The sequence below is a fragment of the Uloborus diversus genome, chromosome 2 (genome assembly GCF_026930045.1).
Source record: "Uloborus diversus isolate 005 chromosome 2, Udiv.v.3.1, whole genome shotgun sequence".
In the NCBI taxonomy this organism is placed as follows: domain Eukaryota; kingdom Metazoa; phylum Arthropoda; class Arachnida; order Araneae; family Uloboridae; genus Uloborus; species Uloborus diversus.
The window spans coordinates 108,800,741-108,826,735 of record NC_072732.1 but is presented as its reverse complement, the minus strand read 5'-3'; the positions used below and the strand labels follow the sequence as shown (position 1 = coordinate 108,826,735).

General features: G+C 32.2%; 1 protein-coding gene across 2 annotated transcripts in view; it reads right to left on the bottom strand.

The window, feature by feature from the left end:
- Positions 1–25,995, bottom strand: part of LOC129215985 (ras-specific guanine nucleotide-releasing factor RalGPS1-like) — an 88,178-nt gene that overhangs the window by 14,236 nt on the left and 47,947 nt on the right. For both annotated transcript variants that reach the window (XM_054850112.1, XM_054850113.1), the window contains exons 2-9: positions 22,662–22,793; positions 20,244–20,369; positions 15,061–15,111; positions 14,454–14,537; positions 8,554–8,736; positions 7,661–7,784; positions 6,831–6,962; positions 2,079–2,172 (exon numbers count right to left, since the gene is read on the bottom strand). In XM_054850112.1, coding sequence (XP_054706087.1) covers positions 2,079–2,172; positions 6,831–6,962; positions 7,661–7,784; positions 8,554–8,736; positions 14,454–14,537; positions 15,061–15,111; positions 20,244–20,369; positions 22,662–22,727 — 860 coding nt within the window. In that variant the 5' untranslated portion in view covers positions 22,728–22,793. The remainder of the gene's footprint in view (positions 1–2,078; positions 2,173–6,830; positions 6,963–7,660; positions 7,785–8,553; positions 8,737–14,453; positions 14,538–15,060; positions 15,112–20,243; positions 20,370–22,661; positions 22,794–25,995) is intronic.

Genomic DNA, 25,995 nt, shown 5'->3' with positions numbered 1-25,995 from the left:
GTCTCTCTGTCCGGATGTCCGGAGGATATCTGGATCTCTGTGACGCGCATAGCGCCTAGTCCTTTCGGCCGATTTTCATGAAGTTTGGCCCAAAGTTAGTTTGTAGCATGGGGGTGTGCACCTCAAAGAGATTTTTCGAAAATTCGATGAGGTTCTTTTTCTATTCCAATTTTAAGAACAAAACTATCATAAGATGGACAAGTAAATTACGAAATTATCATAAGGTGGAACTGTGACGTGGGTACAAGCCAATTGACGAGAAAATTCACCATACATTATTTGTAAATATACAGGCAAACCAAAAGATCTTTTAATTTTTCTATTATGGGCAAAGCCGTGCGGGTAAACTAGTATGAAATCTTTTAGTCTTCTAATAAAATTTTCACCTTCAACTTTTATGACTTAACTATGATCAATTTTGTAAATCACATCTTTATGAAAAAAAATAAATGCACGAAACTACTACATTAAAATGGCCCTAGTGACGAAGTTAGTTGTCAACCAAAGTATTATAAGTTACTGTCATAGAGGAGGATTATGTAGTCTTGAACTAAAAAAAGAAGGAGTTTTGAAGGAGTTAAAACCAAAATGAAGGAGTTTGAAGGGCCCTTCAAGAAAATTTCCTAAATGATGGAGTATTGGAGGAGTTTTGAAGGAGCGTACGAACCCTGGATAAGCTTCAAAAAGCTGTCCAGGAAAAATTCGGGGCTTTGCATACGGAAGAAGTTTTTAACATCTTGTTTGACTTCAGCATTGCTTCCTAAGCACCTTCTGCCGAGAATCTTCTTGAAAGGCGGAAACAGTTGTAAGTCACTTGGTGCTCCCAACCAAAAGTTGCAACAAAGGTTTTGCGTTGCTGCCGCCAATTGTGGTCTCACACTGTCATTTAACCCCAAAATGCCAGATCTGATGAACAAAATACACAATAGTTTAAAAATGAAGAAATTTACCACAATTTTTCTTGGATTTTCTGGAAAATTTCTGTTTTGGGGAGCTATTTAGTTGGCTTGATGAAAATTCATGAAATATTTATATCATTAGGAAGTCTACCCATGAATCGGGGGAATTGGCAACAAGGCAAAAACTTGGAAATTATATAATACAAATATAGTGGAACTTTGGTAACTCTACTATCGAGCTACGTCAACATTTATTTTTCTAATGTTTAGAACAATGTTCTATCAATAGGCGAAAAACTTTTTAACTGGATATTCATTTACATCAACCCCTGTAAGTTTACCTCCATTTACTATTCAAGACCACTTTTAGGTTCCAATATTCTTTCGCATTGACAAATTTTTGATAATTTTACAATGAGGTTTCTTGACCAGAGTCAATCAATTCTTTTTTGGAAAAAAACTGCTTTAGGGAAGATTCCTCCTGTACTCTGGAGAATCGACCTCCACACTCTCTGCTGTTGGTGCAGTCTTAAGGGTAGGAAATTGTTGAAGTAGAAATGTATCCAGAGAAAGAAGGCACCAGAACACGTTTTTCCTAATCCCAACTCTTATCTTCACAAATGCATTTACACAATAAACTATATTTATGATACACACAATTGCATGATAACAGGAAACATTTCGGATTATTACAAAAGTTTTATATTTAACATTTTAAATTGTTAAATGGCATAGAAAACATCATAATTTTACCATTGGTTTTTTCTCTAAAATATAAAGTCAACTTTGTTACAATACACAACATTAACTATAAGAGATCAGGAATAATATTCTAAAAGAGAACACTGAACTTAAATGAAAAATCTTAGTTTTTTTACTTTTTAAACTCATTCTTATATTTTTCGGCTGCTCATACCCTAGAAATCGTATAAAAGGAACACAAACTGTTGCAACAGTAAAAGTCATTTAATAATAGCTATTAATAATCTTTAAAACCTTAAATTTATATTTAAATTACTGCTTCACAATAGGCGAATTGTACATGAAAATTATACTTTTGAAAGCTTGAGCAAAACCTTCATATATGTATAGAAGTGCTTATTTACATAATGTACAGGAGTAATTTCCAAGCACTAAAAATAGAAAACAGTGCTATATACAAAACAAAAAGTAACTTACTTAAAATTATCATCTTCTACAAATTTTTGAAGCTCTTCAATGTATCTAACAGATTTTAAATAATTTTGAATATGAAGTAATACTGGAAGATGGTCTGAAAAAATATAAAAATATACAAACATAAGTTACAAGTTCTTTTTATCACTCATGCAATTGCTATGAAAGTTCATTTTTGCAAAAATTATCAGTTGATCATAAAAATACTTGTTTCAAGTAACAATCAAGTTTCAAGTAACAGTCAGTTTCAAGTCATAAAACATTGAATGTAAGCAGTGATATACAAAGGAAAATTTACTTCTCTCTTTTTCACTTTATAATGATCTAACCAGAAAGTATTGTCAGCGAGTTTGTTGTAAGACATTTATTGATCCGGTCGATACGGTACATTAAAGGCTTCAAAAACAGACTCCTCGAGTTAATATACTATTTCGAGCGAGATTTACAGGCTTTGAAGGAGTCTTTTTTGGAATGTCTTTCAGAGCTTTGGTGCAAGTCTCTTTGACTCCTTTGACATTGTCAAATGTCTCAAAATGGTGTTATATCATTTTAGTTTTTAAGCCATTAGACAAGAAAAGTCCAGTATTAATTGTTTTGAAAAGTTTTTGGCCTTTTTTAAGATTAAAAGGGATTTAAAGTAATAGAAAATTTGTCTTTTCTGCAAAACAAACTTTATTTTTTTATTTCAAAACAACAAAAACATCCTTCTACTTTTTTCTACATAGCAAGAGAATGATTTAAATATGCTACAAAAAAAATTTGATGCTGATCGTAGTAGGTACTCCGGAGATATATCGGGTGAGTGCAAAAGTTTGTGCGGAGTTTGTGAAAGAAAGTCATACAGTGATTAGGCAAGCAAAACTCTTCATTCAATCAATGATATATTCTCCATCGTTGTGTATAATCTTCTTCCAACGTTCTGGCAGCATAGGGATGCCCCGATCATAAAAACTGCGTGGTTTAGATTCAAAGAACGAAGACACAACGTTTTGTAGGGCATTTAAAGAGTCAAGTTTTTTTCCATTTAAATGATTTTGCAATGACCGGAATAAGTGATAATCCGATGGTGTGATATCAGGAGAATACGGTGGATGAGTTAGGACATCCCATTTCAGGCTCTTCAGTTTGCGTAGCGTCTGTCTTGAAACGTGTGGTCTAGCGTTATCTTGATGAAAGACTACACCTTTGTGATTTGACAAACTCTGACGTTTCTGTTTGATTTCTTGGTTCAGATTAGTTAATTGACGACAGTACTTGTCCGAATCAATCGTTTGGCCGGCGGGGAGAAACTCAAAATAAATTATACCCTTGCAATCCCACCAAACACAGAGCATCACCTTCATCGGGTGCAAACGGTCCTTTGCCATTGCGTCACCATGTTCATCACCTGCCTGTTTCCATGCGCGTTTGTGCTGAACATTGTTGTACGGGACCCATTTTGCATCGCCCATCACTAATCGATCCAAAAATGGCTCGTTTTTGAGCCGCCTGAGTAAAGATACGGCAGCAGAAATTCGCTGGATTTTGTTGCTCTCGGTCAACAAATGGGGCACCCATATCGAGCTTTAAATCAAATCCGATTTTTTTTTAAACGCCGAAAAGCGGTCGATCTGTTAACGTTAAGTGCTGTAGCAACTTCCTCTGTTGAAATTCGCAGAGTATTCCGAACTAAAGAAAGCAAAACGTCTTCATCAATGTCGGAAGGTCGACTTGAGCGTGGCTCGTCTTCCAGTTTAAAATCTCCTGCAACGAAATTTTACAAACCATTTTTCCACAGTTCGTTTAGCTGGTGCTTGATCTTGATAAACGTCTTGAATGTTTTTTACGGCTGCTGCAACGTTTATTCCCTTCCAAAACTCGTAAAGCATAACATGCCGTAAATGCACCTTATCAACACTCATTTTAAAAGTAATCTTTCTCGAAGCAGTTTGTATCTGCACAAATTATTTCGATTGGAATGAAAGATGCACACATCACCTTTCCAACGATCTAACTTACGTAAATAGTGGTATTAATGACAACACGTTATGCCCGCTCTAACGCCATCTATTGCAACTCCGCACTCACCCAATAACTTATTTAATCTCCTAATTGAAAAAACATAAGAACTGAAATCAGATAAAGATTAGTAGCACCCAACTATTCATAGAATACTTTGTCATTTACACTGAAAGAGAAAAATACAAGCTTGAAATTAATACCAAAATCAGCTTAATTGGTTGAAAAATAAAGAAATTAGAGAGATTTTCTGAATTCATGCCAAAATGACGACTCCAAAAAATGATCAAAAATCTAATTTTTGAAAAAATTCTCCAAAGCGTAATTTTCATTCAAAAAATTAAAAAAAAAATTATTTTGGGCTTTTCTCATAGATATCTATTTGTAAAAAAATAATGGACAAAATCGAAGACATGATGGCATGGCTGACTATTAAATTTAGGCGATTTGACGTGGAATGATCCTACTTTGATATGAAATTGACGAAATTTGGTGTTCTTGAGCTTGGTTACGCCTCCTTGCGATGATTTAACACTAGAATTATGCTGATCTTTTTATAGCTAGAAATACGGTAGGTGTCATTTTGACCCCTGAGAAGAAATCTGCATAGTTCCCTACATAATGTTAAATATTTGTAAAAATTAGTTTAAAATAAACATATTTATAATAAACGCTATTTATTAAAAAAAAAAACAGATTTTCAGGCTACACAATGCATTAAAAAAAAAAAAAGATTAAAATGCCCTTCAAAAAACCAGCGCTATTTCAGTTGCATTTCAGAAGCTAGCGGCTAATGTTTCCTTTTATGTATAAGAACATTATAAATGCTTCAAGTACTTAAAATGGTTTGTTCTAAGAGACTTTTTGAGTTTCTGCTCTGTTTCAGCATCAGTAAATGTATTTGCAATTCTTTTTTTCTCAAAAGGTTCAAATTGACGCCTGCCCGCAGTTTTAGTTATAACCCTTTAGTTTAGGTTTAAAAGAATTACAATTTTCATGAAAACTTTTTATTATACTGCACGATGATTTAGGAAAAGTCAAGAAAGGATTAAGATTTTTATGAAAATACACAGGAGCAGTTAGCAAAAAAAGTTTAATTGGGGTTAAAATGACCCCTCCCGTAATTCTAGTGTTAAGAAAGTTCAATGTTGCTCAGACAAGGCAGATGTCTCATTTGACAGATCATATCCTACACAAGTGAATCTGTCTAGGCTTTACCTGTTCAGCCGTCATTAGCTAGAGAGCAGCTTCTCTTTTGTAAGTTTAGCCTGGTCAAATCTGCGTAGGGCTTTCACTGCCAGAGGCATAAATTAAAAACGCAAGTAACCTTCCTTTTTGTAATCCAGATTAAGGTAGTTGCAAGAGTCGCTGAAAATGGAAATTATAATATCATGCATGTACAATAAACTCCTGGTTATCTGGAATAGGGTGCCACAGTCGGTGTTTGACTATACTAGTAAACAGGCTTGAATCGATAAATTTTGGGCCCTCCTGCAACAAAGTCCGTAGGGCCCCTCCCCAGAGGACAGCAGTGTATATTTGCAGTGTTAATAAGTTTTTTTTTTAAATTTCTTGGGCCATTGGGCCCTCTTGCGGATGTTGGCTCCCCCGCACTGCGGGTATGCAGATTCAGACCTGCTAGTAAATAAGCAATATAGAAAGAATTTTAAGAATTGAAACTAATGGAACCTTGAGAAGTTGGCACATACTAAACTCAACATGTTCTGTGCTCCCTCGGGGTGACAAGTTATTGACAGGGATTAAATGACAATTCAAATAAAATAATAAATTTAAACTTAAAACAATACAAACTATAATATCTATTAGATAAAAAGGGTAATTCCCTGGTAACAAACACATCATTCTTGCACAAAACAACCTAAATTGACTTCAAATATGTTAGATTTTTGTTTCCCAGCGTGAACATTATATGGACTATTTCTATGTAATAAAATTAAATTTTGAAGATTTCCATAAACAATATTTAAATGATTAATTTTGCTTGGTAAAGGACTTATCTCACAAGATACCTTACTTATTGAGCCACAAATTATTTTTTAAATACTGTTTCTGAAAACTATCAAAATTTAATAGCATCATACAGAATTCGAGTCAATGTACTTCAAAAAGTTCATGCAATGAAGCAAGAATCTCACACACTTTTGAGTCTTTGTAAGGTATTTGTACAACAAGTGATAAATATATCAACATGGAATTGCCCTAAAGTAAATAAAGAAGAAAGTAAAATGAATAAAGTGACAATGTAGTTTACATTTATACTATGATATTAACAATATATGCTGAGGTCTGCCCAGGGGCATGCACAGGTGGAGGGGGGAAGAAGGGACACCTGTGGCCCATGCCCGAACCTGAAGGGGGCCCCAACATTTTTAAAATGAGGGGTGAAATATATGTTAAAAAATATGGAGGGAAGGGGGGGGAGCGTGTAATAGTCATTTGTGCCAAGCCCCAAAATTTCTGTGCACGCTCCTGAGTCTGCCCATTTTGTGATGCAGTATTTTCCCAGTATTCTATAAATACAGTGATGCAACGTTTATATGTTTTTGAAGGGACTGCATGAAAAAAAATGAAAAAAAAAAAAAAAAACGTAAAATAGATATAAATTAATATGTATTGGACTCGGCAGTGACTAATTTAAAATACGGATCAATGATAAAAACACATAAAAGAGGAACTTATAAATGGTGCTTTACTGTACTAATAGAAATGTATAATTAGAAAAAGAATTTTCGTTACCATAATTTGACCGCTGATAGTCTGATATAACCCTTAGAATGTTGTTCATTTTCATTTGCCGTTGATGATTATCTAAACCCTGAGTTGGTGGATGAGCAATATCAATGAAAACTAAGTCTGTTAAAAATAAACCTGAAAAATAAAAATCATATTATGTAATAACAGAAACACTGCATATACAGGGGTCCTCACTTCAAAAAACTTGGAAAATTGACATACTAAACTCTAAACATATTGCATGTCTTAGCAAATTAATGTCTACATAGATCAAAAACATATAGATATGTAACTGCACAAAATATTTACTTGTTTACCTAAATACATTTCACTGAAATTTGCCAGTGACCAAGACCAATCGATCAATTTCAATTCATGACTACTTGTAGTTCAAAGCATTTTTCCTTAAATTCATTTTCCAATTTTAAACATTTTTTTTTACATATAGTTACTAACATGGAGAGAAAAAAAAATATATGCACACACATATTTTAAATTTATATGTGCAAGATTTTGTTTTCTTCTTTTTTTCTTCCCGCTCATAAGATGAAATTTTTTTGAAGCTTTAAAGTTGATTAGAACAGGAATAATAGTCCCCTGTGGCACACATTTTCTTCATTGTAAAGAGTTTTAAGTGTTGAAATCAGCCACCAGAAAACTGCATGTTTCCCTTCCCATCTATTATGGGGGTCTAACAGCATGTAACTAAATTACTATTTAATAGCAATCAGTATTGCGGAAACTTTTAAACTACACATTTCAAGCAACAAACTTGAGATTTTGAACTGCATCCATTTTAATTAAGAAATAAAGATTATCTTTTTTGCACTCACCTAAATATGGTATACATGGAAGCTTCAAATGGGCCATGTGGTCTCGCAATTTCTCAAAATTATTATCATCCGAGAATACATCAACTAGTTTGTCAAATGTTCCTCTCTCCTTTTTTGTCAATTGCTAAAAGTTTTCAAAACATTAAATCAAAAGGAAAGTTTTATAACAATAAAAAAAGTACATTGTAAAATATATCAGCCAATTTTACTCAATTAAGTTTTTTAAGTATACCATTCATTGCCTTAGAAGTAAAAACGAAGTTTTTCTCATGCATACAATAAAATATTCTTTCTTAGATTATACATTAAATTTCTTACAAGATACATTTTAGATCTTGATACAACAGAAATAGATAAATATCTAGACATGTGTTGTATCAATACTTTCAATTTGAAACACAATATATTTCAAATTGCCATATGAAACATGCTTTCAAATAATTACTAAATTCAAACATTCAATGATTTATATACTATTACTTAATAAAACTCCTTTTCACGGCATACACAAACTGAAAGTAAACAAAAAGGTTTCCAGAAGGTTTGCAGCTATGCCACTTTTGAGGATTTTCTCTTGAATAAAAAAAAGTTAACCAATAGGATTCATACTCAGTCTGCTTGGCACCAGTTTGTTCTTGTCCAAGCCCAGCACATGATTGAAGTTGCCAAATAGTGCAAAATCTTCGTTTATATCCAATCTATCTTTTCCAAGAGTGAAGTTCAGATAAAATAATTACAAAAACTATAATGTACATTTTTTAAGCAAAAAATAACCTTACATTCATGTTTTGCAATTTTCTCTCCTGAATAAAAGTTAATGTAGTACCTAAACAATTTTATATTGTGTCAAGAAAGAAAGCAACTCATCAAAAACAAAAAGCTGAAATACTTACAGCCCAAGTTTTTGACAATCTAAATATTGGAGCACTTCGAAGTGCTGATATAACTGCTGATTCAGAGTGCAAGTTATTTAGTTCATGTAATTTTTTTGCCACTTTAATGAAATGTGCAATGATGTCGGCTCGTGCTTTTGGAGTTTTTCCATTCAAAATTTCCTTCACAGTCCAAAAGCTAACCTGTTACAAAGAACGTAAAGAGATCAATACAAAAGAACATGCAAAAATATAATTTCGGTAAATAACAAAGCAAACATAGACAAAAAAAAAAAAAAAATTCACGACTTTCCCGGGAAGATTTCCAATGGGTCATTCTATTGAGAAGTGACATTTTATTCTGTATGAGACAATTCATGCATTTCATTCATTTAAAAGGGAAATAAAAAAAGTTTAAGAAATAAAATATGTGTGATCTTATAAGCAAAAAAGTTAGTTCATTACCCATTAAAATTATAGTTTTTAATGGAAAAAATGAGCTGTCACATGAGGGACAACATGTGGCAATTATATTATTTTCCGTTAAAAATCGGGCCTTTGCTGTAATTTGTAGCCGACTAACATGTTTTTGAATTTTACCGTAGAAACTATGGATAGTCTACAGTATTCGGTATCTCTGTCAGCATCAATACACAGTAAACCTTATTATAAGCAGGGACAGATTTTGCATTAGGCCCATGAAGCCCGGCATGACGCCCATAAGCGTGGAGGGGGCGGTTCGCCCTGCCCCCTCCTCTTGGAGGGTACACAATAAGGGACCCCCCGCACTGCACTACCATCTAATGTTTCTCAGAATACTGACCTTTCGGCCGGGAACCCCACTCTTAATTCAGAGGAACAGTTCAATTCACTTACAACTAGTGATGTTCCGGATATCCGTATCCGTATCTGCGGATATCCGAGGGAAAATAAGCATCTGTATCCGTATCCGCTACTTTTTTGACGGATCTTAAACGGATCTTTTCTATTCTAAAATTATTAAATATTTGATCAAAAGACTCTTAAATTCCATTTAAATTAGGTTTTATTCCCTATTTAAATTATAAGGTATTATTTCACAAGCCAATTTGTACCCCCCGTTGCAAAAAGAAATGGGTAATAAGTTTTAAAAATGTATCTGTGTGTCTATTTGTGGCATCGTAGCTCCTAAACAGATGAACCGATTTTGGTAGTTCTTTTTTCGTTCAAAAGGTGACTTGATCGAAATTGTTCTTAACTTGGTCTCGTTTTTGCAGAACTTCAATTACCGTAAATATTGATAAAAACCGATTTAACGTTTTTCAAAATTATGGTAGTAAAAACTTACCAGTATGTTAAAAATATTGGCCTCTAATTAAAAGAACAAGTTTTATGCGTTTGATATTTGTTTGGAACTTCCAAGTTTTGTACAGTTAAAGCTATAATTTTGCTATAGGTTAAGGAAATTTTAAATGCAATTCAAAGCCTTTATACTCGTGATCGGTAGCTATTTCATAGTCGGATAATGAAAAAAAGCTCAATGATTTAAAATTTCTATCCGCTGTCAGTGCACATTTGTTAACAATGTGTGTTCTGACCCGCAAAATCCATCTCAATATCAGGTCGGCCCTCTGGGACATGGTTTTTTTTTTTTTTAAATTTTTAGTTTAATATTAGTTTCTGTTATTGATTTGAGGTTTATGTTATATTCTTCATATTGGTTTTTCTCGGCATTCTTCAAAAAAAAATGAGATTAAATTCTCTATTTACTGTTTGTAAAGGTGTTCCCGGCTATGTTATTCTGTCGGTCGGAGTAAGTTGGGTGGAATGGGTCAGAGCTGAATTTATGCTGAAAAAAAAAAGCGAAAAATTATTTCTAGCCTATCCAGTAGCAGCTTTACCCTCTTGCTCCTGTATCCTACATCTAACGAGCAAACTAGAAATAATTTTTCGCATTCTATTTAAGCATTAATGCAGCGTTGCCCTGTTCCTTCCAACTCTTCCTCAATTTTAACGGAGATTTCTCTAAAGAGAGTAAATCATAGTCTTGATTATATTTTCGCTGTAGATGACATTTTTTGAAGAAGCACTGTTATTATTCTAACGGGAATACCTTCCGTAACAAATTAAACACTTGGATAGTTGAATTGGGGGGAGGGGGGCGGGGAATGAGATCCGTATCCGTGGATCGACAATGATCCGTATCCGTACCCGTATCCGCGGATCTACTTTTTTGACGATCATGCACATCACTACTTACAACTCTACACACCGTGGACCCAGGTACAGACACGACTCTGGGGCACCCATAGGCTACTCACTGTCCCATTCAAATAGCCGCTGAAGAGATATGCTGCCGTGCTAAGCACAGATGTGGTATCTGCAGTAGAGCTCAAAATGAGAAATTGACGATTAAAGTTTTACAACTCATTTCTTTGATTTATGACTAAATTAAATGCTCAACTTTCAGTAGTTGTTTCGTAAATAACTTATCTAAAAACCGTAAGAGAGTATTTTTGTAAAAATCTTAATTCAAAATTAATAAATGTAGTTACGACAAATTTTCTTTTCAAAACCTTTTCATATACTAAGCTATTTTCACCGTAAGTGACAATTACTAGGCATTTTTAGGGGTATCTGCGCAGATACGATAAAAATAGCTTATTAAAACGTGCTCAAAGTATCATTAAATAATACTGAAAACATCTGCTTTCTTTAGACTTTGCTGTTTCGCTTTATTTTGTTAATACAAATCTAACAGAATCTACATTCTGAAGGATACCATTTTCAAAACTCCGGAGAGTTAAAACTGTAATCCATAACAATTTTCTGTTTTTTATATTCAAAGAATGTGTTTTTTATAATGTTTTATTTTCTAGATTCATTTTTACCCAGCATGAAGATAATTTTGAGAGCAGAAGATACTTAAATAAAAATATAATTGGACGTAGAATGAAATGCTTTTTTTTTTCCCATGAAAGACTTAGATAAGAATATTTTAAATGCATTTCATTTTTAAGAATTTTCTTTTTAAATAAAAATTTGAATAGAGAAAGCCGAACATTAACTTGAACATTCATCCAAAGTAGTATTAGCTTTTATTTTTGACCTGTATCAACTATTCAACGGTAAACTAATTTTAATATTCTGTGTTACAATAAACTGCTACATTATTAAATACGCTGCTTTACTAAGGTATAAAAGTCGTATCTACAAATTACTAAGGAAAAAAGTGGTAACTGTGTAGATACCACTTTAAAGGCTTAGTATTTGTCACTTACGTTCAGATTGCCTTAGCAAACTACACAAACTGTGCAGTTACGACTTTCTTCTTAAAGCTTTTTTTTAATATTTCGCGTTCACAAATCGCCAAAAAACTTGACATTTAGGTAAATTAAATTACTAACGACCACCTGGTGACAATAACTCAATTTTGATAAAATGTGCAGATACCACATCTGTGCTTAGCGCAACAGTATGAACCTGTTCAAATGTCAGTACAGAGTGGTAGTTTCACATGCGTGGATGCTACGCCATCGCAAAACCCTCCCCACTTACCCGTGCTTGGGACCGATATAGAGACGAGTTCGGTCCACCAAAACCTCACTCCCTAAGGCTAGGGTGGCGATTCAGCACCCTTGATGTGAAAAGATATCTAGGTAATGGAATCATACTTGAAATCTGTTAGTGGAGCCAAAGAAAAGAAAATCCCTTCAAAACGTAAATTTTTGGGATGACTACAACTGCTTCTCAGTGTTCAAAGTCGAAATATTTCTGCAGTGAACCCCTGAACCTTTCACATTCCCTCAAAGTCCTCTAAGATAAACTTTAACAGTATATTTAAAACTTAAATTTTGTAAAATATTCTGGAAAAACCCGACTGCCCACCATCACCAAAGGCTAAAACTGACTTCAGTTTTGATGAAGATTTGGAAGAGAACCCTCCCCCCTCCCACCAAGAGGTTACTTTTAACTGCAATTTTTGATGTAAATTTAGAATATTTCACCAAGGTAGGCGCCTAACCCACCCTTTTTTTACAGGAAGAATAAATAAAGTTTACAACATTAAGTTCAATAATTTTCAACGATTTAATGCAACGGTTCCCAACTGGTGGTTCGGGAAAATATTGTATGGCGGAATTTTAACATGCTTGTTTGGGAGGAAGTCTTAAGTTCGTATTTTTTCAAGCAAGTTTCGTTCATCGTTTATCTCTCCCGCATTCGATACTCAAATACTGTACAAAAATACAGCTTTAATTTTTTGCTATGGTGTTTAAAATTAAAAGCAGGGTATTCCTTTTTAACCTGCAAGACCTCTATTTTCACACCCATTAGTCCTAGATGCATACTTCCAATTGCAAAAATGTTCAAAATCAGATGCAGAGTTGAGATATTGAAAGTTGGAACAAAACCGAGTCAAAAAATTCAAAATTCAACTTTTTATACAAGCCCTAGGTCCACTAAGTTATATTTAGAGAAATAATCTCCATTGAAAAATATTACTAACACAAAAAACATTTGTGCTACTAAAGTCAAAGAGATATCCAAGTTCAAAGTTTTAAGGGACCATACAGAAGATGAGATTGGAACTTATCGCCCTTTCAGAGGAATGACAGGTTGTCGACGTAAAAAAACAAAGTATTTATATTTTTCCATTGCTATTCAAAAAATTATGCAAATATTATGCGGTGATATGCAAAAACACACAACAAAATCTCGAACAGTTTAAGAAACCACACTATGTGCATATATTAATTTAAATCCTTGTTAACTGCTAAATTTCCCCCTAAAAGGTGTTATTGGTGGAGAGTGTGAAGTGGTGTGTAAGACACAAAACAGTGTCTTATATCTCGGTGAGATGAATATTGGTCATACTAAGGTCATACCAATGTCAAACATTTTGTGTTGGAATTATCTTTTAATGGAGATTTTTTTAACAATAAATTAAGGGACCTAGGGCCCATATAAAAAGTTAAAATTAGTATTTTTTGACTCATTATTTTTGCTTCAAACTTTTGACGTGTAAACTCTGCATCTGATTTTGAACATTTTTGCAATTGCAAGTATGCATCTATGACTAAGGATTGCAAAAATAGAGGTCTTGCAGGTTAAAATGAAACACCCAGTATCAAGTGTGTTGCAATGTCGTTTTTAATCAAAATAGCCATAATTTGCTATTAGTACTTTGGTTATATTACAACCCTGACGCATCCTAATTTGCGCCAAAAGCAACAAAAAAAGAAGGGTATTCAGTTACAACTACGCGTCACTTTCATTGATTGTACTGTTTAAGGGGGCATCAGCATCTGGTAGGGAGGGGGTTAACAGGGCACCTGCCCCCTCACTTTTCAGAGTTAAAAATATACAATAAATATAAAACTGACTTTTTATAAGGTGGATTGATGTATTTCACAAAAATATAAACTAAAAATTCTAAATAAATGAACTTTTCTCATGCTAATTTTTCGAATGAACCTTTGAATTAGAAAATGAAAATCTACACCTTCATCTGTCCCAATTTTTTAGGCCATATGCCAGCATTTTTCCCGAGGACATTTAACCAATCCACTAATATATCCCAATTTTACAATTGAATTCCACTCGCTTTTGTCAAGTAACATTTACTAGCTCTTGAAAACTTTCCCATTCTGTTTTTAAATTAAATAGTTATAATGCCATGTGGGAAGATTTTTCATTGGCTCCAATCCTCTTTTTTTGATTTAAATATGCCAATTAAATCTTCAATCTGTACACAGCGACTTAGTATAAAACTCATGGAGCTTCCTTACTTTTCCCTAATTTTTTTGAGCAAAAAAATTAAACCAAAAGGTCTTGGCGTTCTTGGTTCTCCTTGAAACTTGCTAAAAAATCGAACTACATTGGAAGTGGCCTTGTTACCATGAGAACTAATAAAAAATAATAAATAAACAAATAATACTTACATGGTTAAATCTTTGAGTAAAAGCAACAACATGAGGTGCATACGTCATTTTTTCTTTTTTATTCCACGAGCAACTGGATAGCTCCTAAAAAAATTGAAAAATCAAAAGTCAAGCCTAAGTTTAACATGAACTGCAATGTTGCAAAATAACTTATTTCAAAATGGGAGATGCAGAGTAGATTTGTAGTACATATTCTAAAAAACACTAAAAATCATTCAAAGAGCAATGCTCTGAAATAATTGTTTTAGACACTTTGCTATTATATACTTTTTAACACAAAAATCGAATCCATAAAAATATTAAGAAATTTTTGTTTCAGTTTTTAGTAAGATCTAGTGAAAAATCAATTGCTAAATATTAAGTGTTTGTTTAGGTTCAACTGCTTGTAAAAAAAAAAACCCTTCATATATTTTATTTTTATTTTTTTTACAGAAAGAAAAATCTCAACTTAATAACAACAACCTAGTTTGAAATAAGCCTACTCCAAATAAAACAGCATCAAATGCGAAAAAAATATGAAAGTAATAAAGGTAACAGACTGTCAATGTCTCAGAACCAAGACATTTTGATTAAACAAATAAGAATAGAAGAAATAAACAATATTTGCCTCTGGTTGAATTTCTTTGAAGATTTCAATATCCATTAAGGTAAGTTGACTCTGAAAAAGAGAAAGATTTATTTCTTTACTGCTTCTCTTTAGACAAAATGCTTAAGAACTAATCTGAGTTATAGAGATGCAGATAACAAATGAGGCAATGAGAAACAAAGGGATGCAAGTAGCAAAATTAAAAATTTGGAGATAACCAGTACACATGGTAGATAAACCTCACCTCTATCTTGGGGCAAGAGATAGTACTAGTAGCCCTGGTGGGTGCTGCTGTACAGCATGATTTAGGAAAAAAAAATTCAATGAAAGCCAATCTAGGAGGTAATCTTTATACACATTTTACTCAAAACTTTAAAAAGTCCACTTATATCCCTTTGCTTCTGTCTCAAATAGTAACAAATTTTACTAAGCAATTTGATATTTTAAGAATAATATTTATATATGTCGAAATGATACTTCGGCAAAACTTATCACATTTAACACTGTGCAACTACACATTAATGCATTCCTGTTGCATGTATGATTTAAAAAAAAAAAAAAAAAAGCTTAAGCTAGAATATTAAAAGAACACTGAATAAATTTACTAACAAAAAGTATCTATGAGTACTTATCTCTTTTTTTTTTTTTAAACAACCAGAACAGAAATCAGTTATATAGTGTTACAATAGTTAGTGTTAATAGAATAAAGGATAGTAGTTAATGCAAAGATTTCAGACATTATTTTGAAAGGTAAAATTTACACCAACTTGTTTACATGTTAAGACAAAAATAGAACATGGATGCTCCACTTATACTGTTAGCATAGCTGTAAAAGACTTTTTCATCAGTACAACAGATGTACATACATTGTAAGAAAAACATTCAGTGTGGAGCTAAGAAACAGATCATCTGCTCCCGAAAATTTATGTAAAAAAAAACCCTCCATTAAATTATATGCTATCATCACAAGAGACAAATATGGGTGGTCTAGAAAAAAAACAGAAAAATAGCATTATAGCTGTACAATATATCAATCTGTATTATATCACATGAGTTAAAAGTGTTCCAGCAGAAAAAGTGCTCCCGCTGGACGCAGATGATACTTCCCAAATGCAGATGTTCCTAAAAGCCAGAGCATTCCAGCCTGGCTAAGTTTAACACCATTTAAGTTTTGATAAAAGAAAGTATAATACAGTTTATAGCAAAGTCCAATGGACCAAAAAAAATGTCATAGTGGGTCATTCCATGTCAAGCAGGGATCTGTCCAGGATTTTTCACAGGGTCCGTTTTTTTGTGAAAAATTAAATAATTTTGTGAAAAATGAATAAATTTTGTAAAAAATAATTCATTTCGCAAAAAAAAAAAGATTTTTTTTGTTAAAAGGAAATTTTATAATTTAGAGGTGGCACAAACTGCATCAATTAAACTTAAAGTTGAGTGTTTTCCTCTTCTATGTCCAGAATATCATTCTGGAGTGTTTTTCTGATATTTGGCGGGGGGGGGGCATCGCTCTCTCAAGTATCAATATTTATCTACCATACTACATTTTGTTAAATTATACTACAAATATTTCTGTCCAGTATTTAAAATAATTGTAACAAAAAAAAAAAAAAAAAAATGAAATTCAGAATAGGGTTCAGCATTTAACTTTGTGACCCAAGACACTCTTAAAAAGCACAGAATTTCGTTTAAAACGTATAAATTCCGTGATTTTAACAAAAATAAAAAGTTATTTTAATTGTTTACCTCTTAACAAAGCGTAATAAACATCAAAAATTCGAAAAATCAGATTCCGATAGCGGATGCAAAGAGATCGCAATTCTCAAAGTGAAGGCATCAAAAGTAAAAACGACTTGTAAAAGAAATATTTTTGATAAAATTATTTTAAAATTGCATTTTAGAGTCCTATGATAAACATTTCATTAACATCTGTGGACACAGTTGAAGCAAAAATAAATAAATAAATAAATAAATGAAATAAAATAAACCATCTATTCAGCATTTTAATTTTCGACTCATAACAGAAAATGGAATTTTGCTTTAAAAACTTGAAATGAGAGTTCTAACAGAAATAAAGAGACTTTTCATTTATTTGCATCCTAATAAAGCGAAGTTAGCTCGAAAAAAGAACAAAATATGACTCTCATATCAGATTTAAAGGATTGCATTTTTCAAAATGTAGACATCTAAAGAAAAAAAAACGGTAATTAAAAGAGTTTATTTAAAGTTAATCATCCTTGTTAGCAGCGAAAAATCAAAACCCATATAATTTTCGCCCAAAATAACAATTAAACATCGCACCCACAGCACTGTAAAAACGCAAATATTGACAAGCTAGTAAAATGAGAATATTTTCTAATCAAGTCATTATAAAGGTTCAACGCCAGATGCTAAGTGGTGATAATTTTGAAGTTGGTAACCCTATCTGAAGCGATCATATTTTTTCCCCACCCTTACTATCCTTTTGCAGTTCTAAGTTCATTTCGTAGATATATATTATTATTGTTTATTAAATCATGAGCGGAGGGGGGGGGGGGGGGGGGGGGGGGAGAAAAGTGCTTACAAATGCCTTTTCAGAAAAGTTTACAACAACACCGCTGCTGTATGTCAGCTAATTTCAAGCATAGTCATGATCAATTATTACTTACTAGACCATCCCCAGTAAGAGAACCCCATATTTAACAAGTTAGAATCTGAAAAATGTCATTATTTCATAGGTCAAATTTTATTAAAAATTTATACAAATATGATCCCATTGAGATCCCAACTTGAAACTTTGCACGAATAAAGATAAAATACACACAAATTTTTGGGAATTTTTAAAAAAATTCATTATACCTTTTCAGAGAAATTTAAATTTAAAATTTAAATTTCATTTTTTAAAAATTAAAATTTTTCTGAAATTAGTCATGTTGCATATCCCATTAAACAGCAACTAATGTACTTTAAAAGGCTTTCTACCAAATCTTTCTATCTATATTTGGTGCTGAGTTATCGTCCATTTTATGTTCAAGCATCCATGAAAAAAAAGAGGGTTTTTCCAAAAACCAAAGTGTTATAAATAAAAAAAAATAATGGAGATAAAAATCTAAAAATTTGGACTTTTGATTAGCTCTAAGGGTACAATTGATGAGCCAAATTTCAAAAAAATACAAAAAGGTGAGGGGAAAAAACTTTGGATCACTTGACATGGAATGACCCCCATACAGTTTTAATTTCATCAAAAAATTTTAATACACAATGTAACGTGAAGCGGAATTGAAACTATTACATAAAACCATAAATTTCCTACCTAAAACTTTACTATTTACAGACCCAATTGCGTAACAAAAAGTCTAAAACATCCTTTGATTTGACTGAAATAGTTTTAGAACAAATGTCAATGATTTGACTGAAATAGTTTTAGAACAAATGTCAAAGTACATTTTTTAATCATAATAAATTTTAAAAATATACATAATATTTACTAAAAAATAATACTGCATTTTACTGCGAGAGAAAGTAAATACAAATACAAATGTGACGACCAGCAACAGGCTCTGGACCAGCTAGGCTGGTCCTAATCAATTAATTAGTCCCCAATGAAGATCAATGAATGGCCCTCTTAAAGCTATCCACTCTCTTGCTCATTACCGCCTCTTCCGGTAAGCTGTTCCAAGTGCCCACGACCCTGCTAAAGTAGTAGTTTTTCCTGATTTCCAAGTTAGCCTGAGATTTAAATAGCTTAAAACAATGACCCCTTGTCCTGCTTTCCCCGCAAAAATTTAATCCATTTACATCTTTCATTTTGATAAATTTAAATAACTGAATCATGTCCCCTCTGATTCTCCTTCGCTCCAGGCTATACATGTTAAGCCTATTAAGTCTGGTATCATAATCTAAATCTGAGAGTCCCCTTACTAATTTAGTTACCCTTCTTTGAATCCTTTCCAATACAAAAATATCTTTCTTCAAATAAGGCGACCAAAACTGAACAGCATACTCCAAATGAGGTCTTACTAAACTCCTATATAAAGGCAGAAGAACTTTCTTAGATTTGTTTGAAATAGATCTATTGATAAACCCAAGCATTTTTTTGGCTTTGTTACTAGCAATACTGCACTGTTGACTAAACTTGAAGTCCTGGTTTATAAAGATACCCGGATCCATAACATTTTCTGCCTGATTTATGACTGAACCCTGTAAACGATAACTCATAAGCTTATTTCCATGACCTAAGTGTAGCACTTGACATTTCCCTACATTAACTGCCATACCCCATTTATCTGCCCACTTAGTAATATGATCTAAATCCTCTTGCAGCTGTTTCACTTGTTCTTCATTTTCGACAATCCCCATAACTTTTACATCATCAGCAAAACAATTCATGCTTCCAGAAATATTTTCATTGATGTCATTCACAAATATAATAAACAAAAGAGGCCCTAAAACCGATCCCTGAGGAACCCCACTTAAAACATCACTCCAATTAGAATGATTTCCTCTCACAACTACTCTTTGCTTCCTACCAGTAAGCCAATTTCTAACCCAAAGTAAAGTTTTTCCTCCTATTCCAATGTCAGCTAACTTGCTGAGAAGAGCAACATGCAGTACCTTGTCAAAAGCTTTTTGAAAATCAATATAAACAACATCCACACATTTTTTGTTATCTAAAGCTGAGGTAACCTTGTCGTAGAAATGCAATAAATTAGTAGTACAGGATTTACCTTTCCTGAAACCATACTGCAAACTAGTCAACAGACTATTAGTCTCTAAGAACTTCATGATCTTAATTTTGATCAAAGTTTCAAAAATCTTACAAATCACCGAAGTCAAACTTAGAGGTCTATAATTCCCAGCAATACCTTTAGACCCCTTCTTGAAGAGTGGCTTTATGTTAGCCAGTTTCCAGTCCTCTGGCACCGTCCCCAAGTTATAAGAAGCATTGAAAATATTCAAAATAACATCCACTAATTCCTCTGCACATTCAACTAAAATTTTTGGATAAATATTATCTGGTCCCGGAGCTTTAGTTGCTTTAATCTTTTTGAAATGAAATAAAACCTCCTCCCTGGAAGGTTATTGGTTAAAATTTGCAAAACAATTTTAACTTATGTTTGGTAATAAGAGGAAAGGGGGAGGATGGCAAGGTAGGTTACATTCCACTTAAATGATAATGTCAAAACGTATTGCTTTGAAAATAGATAATGAAGAAGAATACTAACAGCAAAATCTTCAGGAGATACTCTGAGAACAGAAAAAACAACAGCATCATAACTCTTTTGATGTCCTACTTCGCCATTCCACCGTGTATCCAATGAATCATGTGAATTAGAAATGCAGTTCATTCCCTAAAAATTGAGAAAATCTTTTTTATAACAAAGTGAAAAAATAAAAGTATTTTTTGCTTAAGAACAGGATCGGCAAGTTTTTGACAGTTGGTAATTTTATCTGGTTTTGCCCATAGGCATGCATAGATCTTCAGAAATGTGGGTACCACTGTACCATAAGTTTTAAATTACGCTGGGAAAGGTTCCCACATTTGTTCGGAGAGTTTTGCAAGGAAATGTTTCAAAATTATGTAAAAAAATCATTTAAAAAGCATATGAGGTATTAAGTCAATGAATCTGAAACTTAAAATGTTAATTTTTTTGCATTAACTTTCACTTTTCTGTGATATGGGGGACCACGGCACCCTTGGCGTTCCCTGTGCACACGCTGTCATATCAGAATTTTACCATCATATCAGAAACCCCTTTTTGACATGATTTATGACATAATTGTCAAAAAGCTAAATTTCGGTCTAAAACCTTTAAACATAGTACTGACAGAAAAAATTTTAGAAGTGATTTTTAAATTTACAAATTTTGATTTTTTACACCAGATTAAACATTTTGACCGCAATAGATTTTTAAAATGATACCCATGTAAATTTTGATTTAACAAGCTGCTTGTCTGTACAATTGAAATAAGTAAAAGAGCTATTAAAATAGAATGAATGTTATGAAAATAGCACTACAGTCGAGTCTCGAAAATCCAAGGTAATTGGGGCTCACGCAGGGCCAGATTTAGACCTAACGGGGCCCTAAGCTATTTCATGTACGGGGCCCCTTTTGTAGTTTGAACAACGTTTCTCTTGGTGCTGTAAGACTCAATTTATTTTTTCCTCTTTACTATGTCTGTCTCTATCCTCTAATTTACAGCAAAACTTTTACTTTTTTGATCATGTTTTTAATGTGTTTTCCGTGCTGTGCTTTTGGGATTGATCTTAATAGGTGGAATGGTATCAGGAGAGTGACCCAGGACTCCCCTTTAAGTGGAGTAAAGAATATCTCCAATTGTAGGGGGCCCTTGGGTTTCTTCCCCGGAGGAAAATTTGAAAAATAAATATAAAATTCTGCATTTTGAAACCATATAAGATGCAGTTGGAACTACAAAAATATCAGGACAGAAGTAGGCAAACAAAACTTAATTTTCTTAAATTTATATACTTTCACAATTACACAGTAAAAATTGATTTTGATTCGTAGATTTTTTAGTAACTAAAAAATTTAACTTCAAATATTCTGAAAGCACCTCGAACTTTCAAGACCCCCAAGTTCATTTTCGAGACTCTGCCGTTATTAAAAAAATAATGATTATTTATTCCTTTAAATTGGCAAAGCTAAAAGCATAGGGTGAAGATTTATCTCTGGTTTAACTTGAAGACTTATACGTATACACACTTAAATAAAATTTTGCTTAAATAAAGTTTAAAAATAGACATATTTAATTAACGTATACACATATTTACTCCCATTCTAAATCTTGCTTCCCTAAAAGCGCCCAGGAATGAAATACCAAAATTGAAGCCTTTTGTATACCAAGTTCATTTTGGAATGGATCAATTTAAAATTGGAGAAAATACTCAATGCATGGACTATATATATATATATATATATATATATATTTTCATCATTATACCCTGGCTAGCTGACGCATCCTGAACTGAGACGGAACTTCCAGGTTATGATGCAGATTCAGCTTCAATAGCTATTAGAAACTTAAATGGATTTGCTTGCTTTTCAAGCAATTATTGGATTGTTTATGAAAAGAGAATATTTGAATTAGTTTAAAGAAAAAGTTGATTACAAAAGAAAAAATATATTCAAAATATTTAGGTAATTCATCATTAATCATTGAGTGTTGATTAGCTTTGTGTTACTTTTACTCAAAAGAGTGAAAAAACATTACATAAATCCTGACATAATTGGGAGACTTTTAAAATTACTCCGCAAATAATTGTTTTAGTGATTGAAATATTAAAACAGAACTACCTTCAAAAACTGGAATTAACAGTTTTCGCACCCATAACTATTTTTACAGCATAACAAATTAATTTAAAAGGAAAAAACAAATAAACTTTTAATAATTAAAATTATTAAATTGATTTTTTATTTATTTAATTGATATGATGAATAAATTATGGATTTTTCATCATGCGAAAAACTTATGTATTAATTTAAAATGTCAATGATTACTGTGTTTGACAATAACCTTAGCATTTGTCTGCTTTTGACAGGTTTAATCATAAATCCAACTCCACTCAAAAGAAATATTCAAACATTAATTAAACAAATAACAATAAATAAATTTTTACTTGCCTCATTTTTGTAAAAGGAATTCATGTTACCGGGTCTAATTTCAGTTCCAATTTCACTATACTTCATCTTGTAATTTGGTTCAAGTCACACAAATACAAGACCAAGGTGTAGCTACTTAAACTCCAAATATTCCTAAAAGAAATGAATGAAAAAGTTAATGAACAGTTCTATCAGTAAAACTTTCTTTTAGTTATGAAATCTTACATTTCTTTAAACATAAAACTCATAGTGGTTTTCTAAAATGATTGAACTTCCTCTAACCTACCTAGATATTTTATAAGTCCTTGAAGAAACATCTCAATTTTAAAGGATTTTAGACAGTGGTAATGTTTCCAATGAAAGTTTTATTAAGGGATGACAAAATTTTAAAAGAATTTGTTTTATATTGTTTTTGTGATAAACATTCACTTCAAAACTTGGATAAGATTCTACTGCACTGCATGCAATTTAAAATTAGAAGTAATAATGATAATTTCTCAGGAAGGAATTTTGAAAAATTGTGGTGGTTGCTTGTTAGTGGAGGAATTATAAAATAAATTATACATCTATTGGAATCCTTTTGTTAAAAAAAGATATTCCATTAACTTTAGTTTAAGAACAAAATCCAGGAAAATAATGAGAAGAAATTGCACATAGCTACTTGCTGCAATTGAAATGCTATGCCTTTTTCATCTTTCGTAAGATAATGTGTGAGCAGAATTATTGTGCATGAATACTACTGCATATACTCGCATATTAGTTGATGTTGCATATAAGTTGATCCCCCTACTTTTAGGAGGAGGAAAATCGGAAAATAACTAATAACCTGCGTATAAGTCAAGCATCTACTTTCTGAAAAAAATCTGGAATATTTTACTGCAAATTTTGAATGTAATTGTTATAAAAAGGAGGAAATTGAAATGTAATGAACATTTTTATGTTAAAAACTTCCTATCATTATTCTTTTGCATAAAAAGGGTTCACTTTTGCAATTGCAATTTTTGTAAAGGGTTCGATTTTGCTGTTACAATTTCTGCTACTTGTTGCATTTATTTTGAATAAATATCAATAAAATTCTGTGCTGTAGCCACATTATATTACATTTAAAAGGCTGAGCATTAGTGAGCGGACTATGGACTATCCGGAAACTTCATCGACACAGCGATTCCCACACCCCTTTAATGTAATTATTTAGTCTTTACTTCGCAGTCAGACCTTGTAAAATAATAGCAGAATGTGTAAATATGTACTTCTAAAACATGTTTCAACTGATGTTCCACTCTTGGCGACTTTTTCCTGTTGGCGCCAAGAAAATGATGTATGACGACATATGTCATACATCGTTCTTAACGATGCTTTTTTAGTGCCAACAGGAGAAAATCAGATCAAGAAAATATGATCAAAGCACTTCAGAACACAATATATATAAAAACAACATAAATCCACAACGAAAAACATCACGAATATACGCTTCAAAAATACCGAAACTAGAAAGTTTTTGTACACAAAGAACAATTACTAGAAAGTATTTAAAATGCTTAAATTGAAAAATTAAAATTACTATAACAGCTCACCAATGAAATATGTACCAATAGAAATAAAAGCTATTTTCTAACATGCATTTCATCGAACAAAATTTTTTCTCATACTCTGCGAAAAAAGAGCAAAGTGATTCAAATTGAGATGTTTAAAGAGGAAAACATTCCTAAAATCAATAACTATTTCAGCCAAAAAGCGCTTTGTTACTCAAATTTCGATGTATGAAAAGTAGAAATGTCTCAACAGAACATCCTAAACATAAACAATACAAAAATACCATGCATTTATTTGCTATCCAGACATGCTTTCAAAATACCTATTATATTTTACATAAAATAACACCTTTATATTTTTATAAAATGCTGGAGTCAACTTATTTTCAGAAATTCAGTACCTAAAGGAAGCACGTTAATAGAATATGTCTAAATAATTTGTGGCATCGATAAGAATTAGTTTTTAGAACAAAATAACCGTACTATTTTTGGAAAATTTATTTACATACAGTAAAAATAAAGTTAAAAACTACAAGAACCCCTCAAGGATTTGTAAAAACAAAGAATTTCGGAAGCGAGAGTTTCTTTTGAATTCTAAAATAAAGAACTTACCTTTTTATGGTATAAATCCTCATACTCGGTCTAAAACAAAACATCACATGACAATGGCACATTACAGATACACACCCTGTTGGAGTTAACTTTTAACGTTCAAGTTTGAAGAAACTGGCATTTTTTAATGTTTTTACTTCAAAACTGAATTCAAACTAACACAAAATAAGCTTTCCTGTAAGGTATATTGCACGAAACAACACGTATCTCTCCTGCGTAAAACCGAGTAAACAAGTTTGAACAGATCTAAGATTAAGATAAATAAATACCTTTGTGCTGAACAGTAAAGTAAGAAAAAACAACGTTAAAAAAGCAAATTTGCCAATTACAGTAGACACGTGTTTCGGCGTTACGTGGGATCGCCTTTTTCAATGCAAAAAGTAATGAGCTTATGGATGAAAAGACGTCGGATGTCTTTTCATCATGCAGAGTCTGTAACATGACCTTTTTTGCCGTAACTTTTTAATTTACAGTTTGCTTAGCATATCTCTTTATTTTGAGCTTTTCCTACCAACATACCAACTCATATAAAAATAATTTACAAATCAAGCAGTAAATAAAAAAGTTATGGCAAAAAAGTCACGTTGTGAACTCGACATAAATGTCGAAAATACCGTGAAATAACCCATTAGCATTTGTACTAATGAATAATGAATTATTACTAATATTGAAATATGTAATAAAATTTGGCACCATTTTTAACTTCAATTTTAAATTTAATTTTTAGCAGCATGGATAATCCGCACACCGATAATCGGGAGTACAGTATAATAAGAGTTTATTTATAGTTATAAATATTGTTCATAATTTTAAAATACATACTTTTTTTTCAATTAGCTGATAAACTAGGTATCTTCTTTAATTTATAAAAAAATAAATCCCAGGATGCAATATAAATTTAAAAGGAACTGGACACACACAAAAAAAGTAAATCCTACTTTACGTTTATGATCTTATCATTGGAGCTTAAATATGAAGATAAAGTAATGTGCATAACTTTTGATAAATTTCAAAATACAGATAACTTAAACCAGTTATAAAAATGCTTCAGCAATCTAAAACATAAATATACATTAATTTTGTTCTCACAAAGAAAACAGAAACAAGAAAACAATAACATTGTCCTTTTCTTCCAAATTACAAAGAATAATAAAAAAAAGAGATTTTCAAAACTAATAAAGAAATAAATCAAACGGAAAACTCAAAAGTTG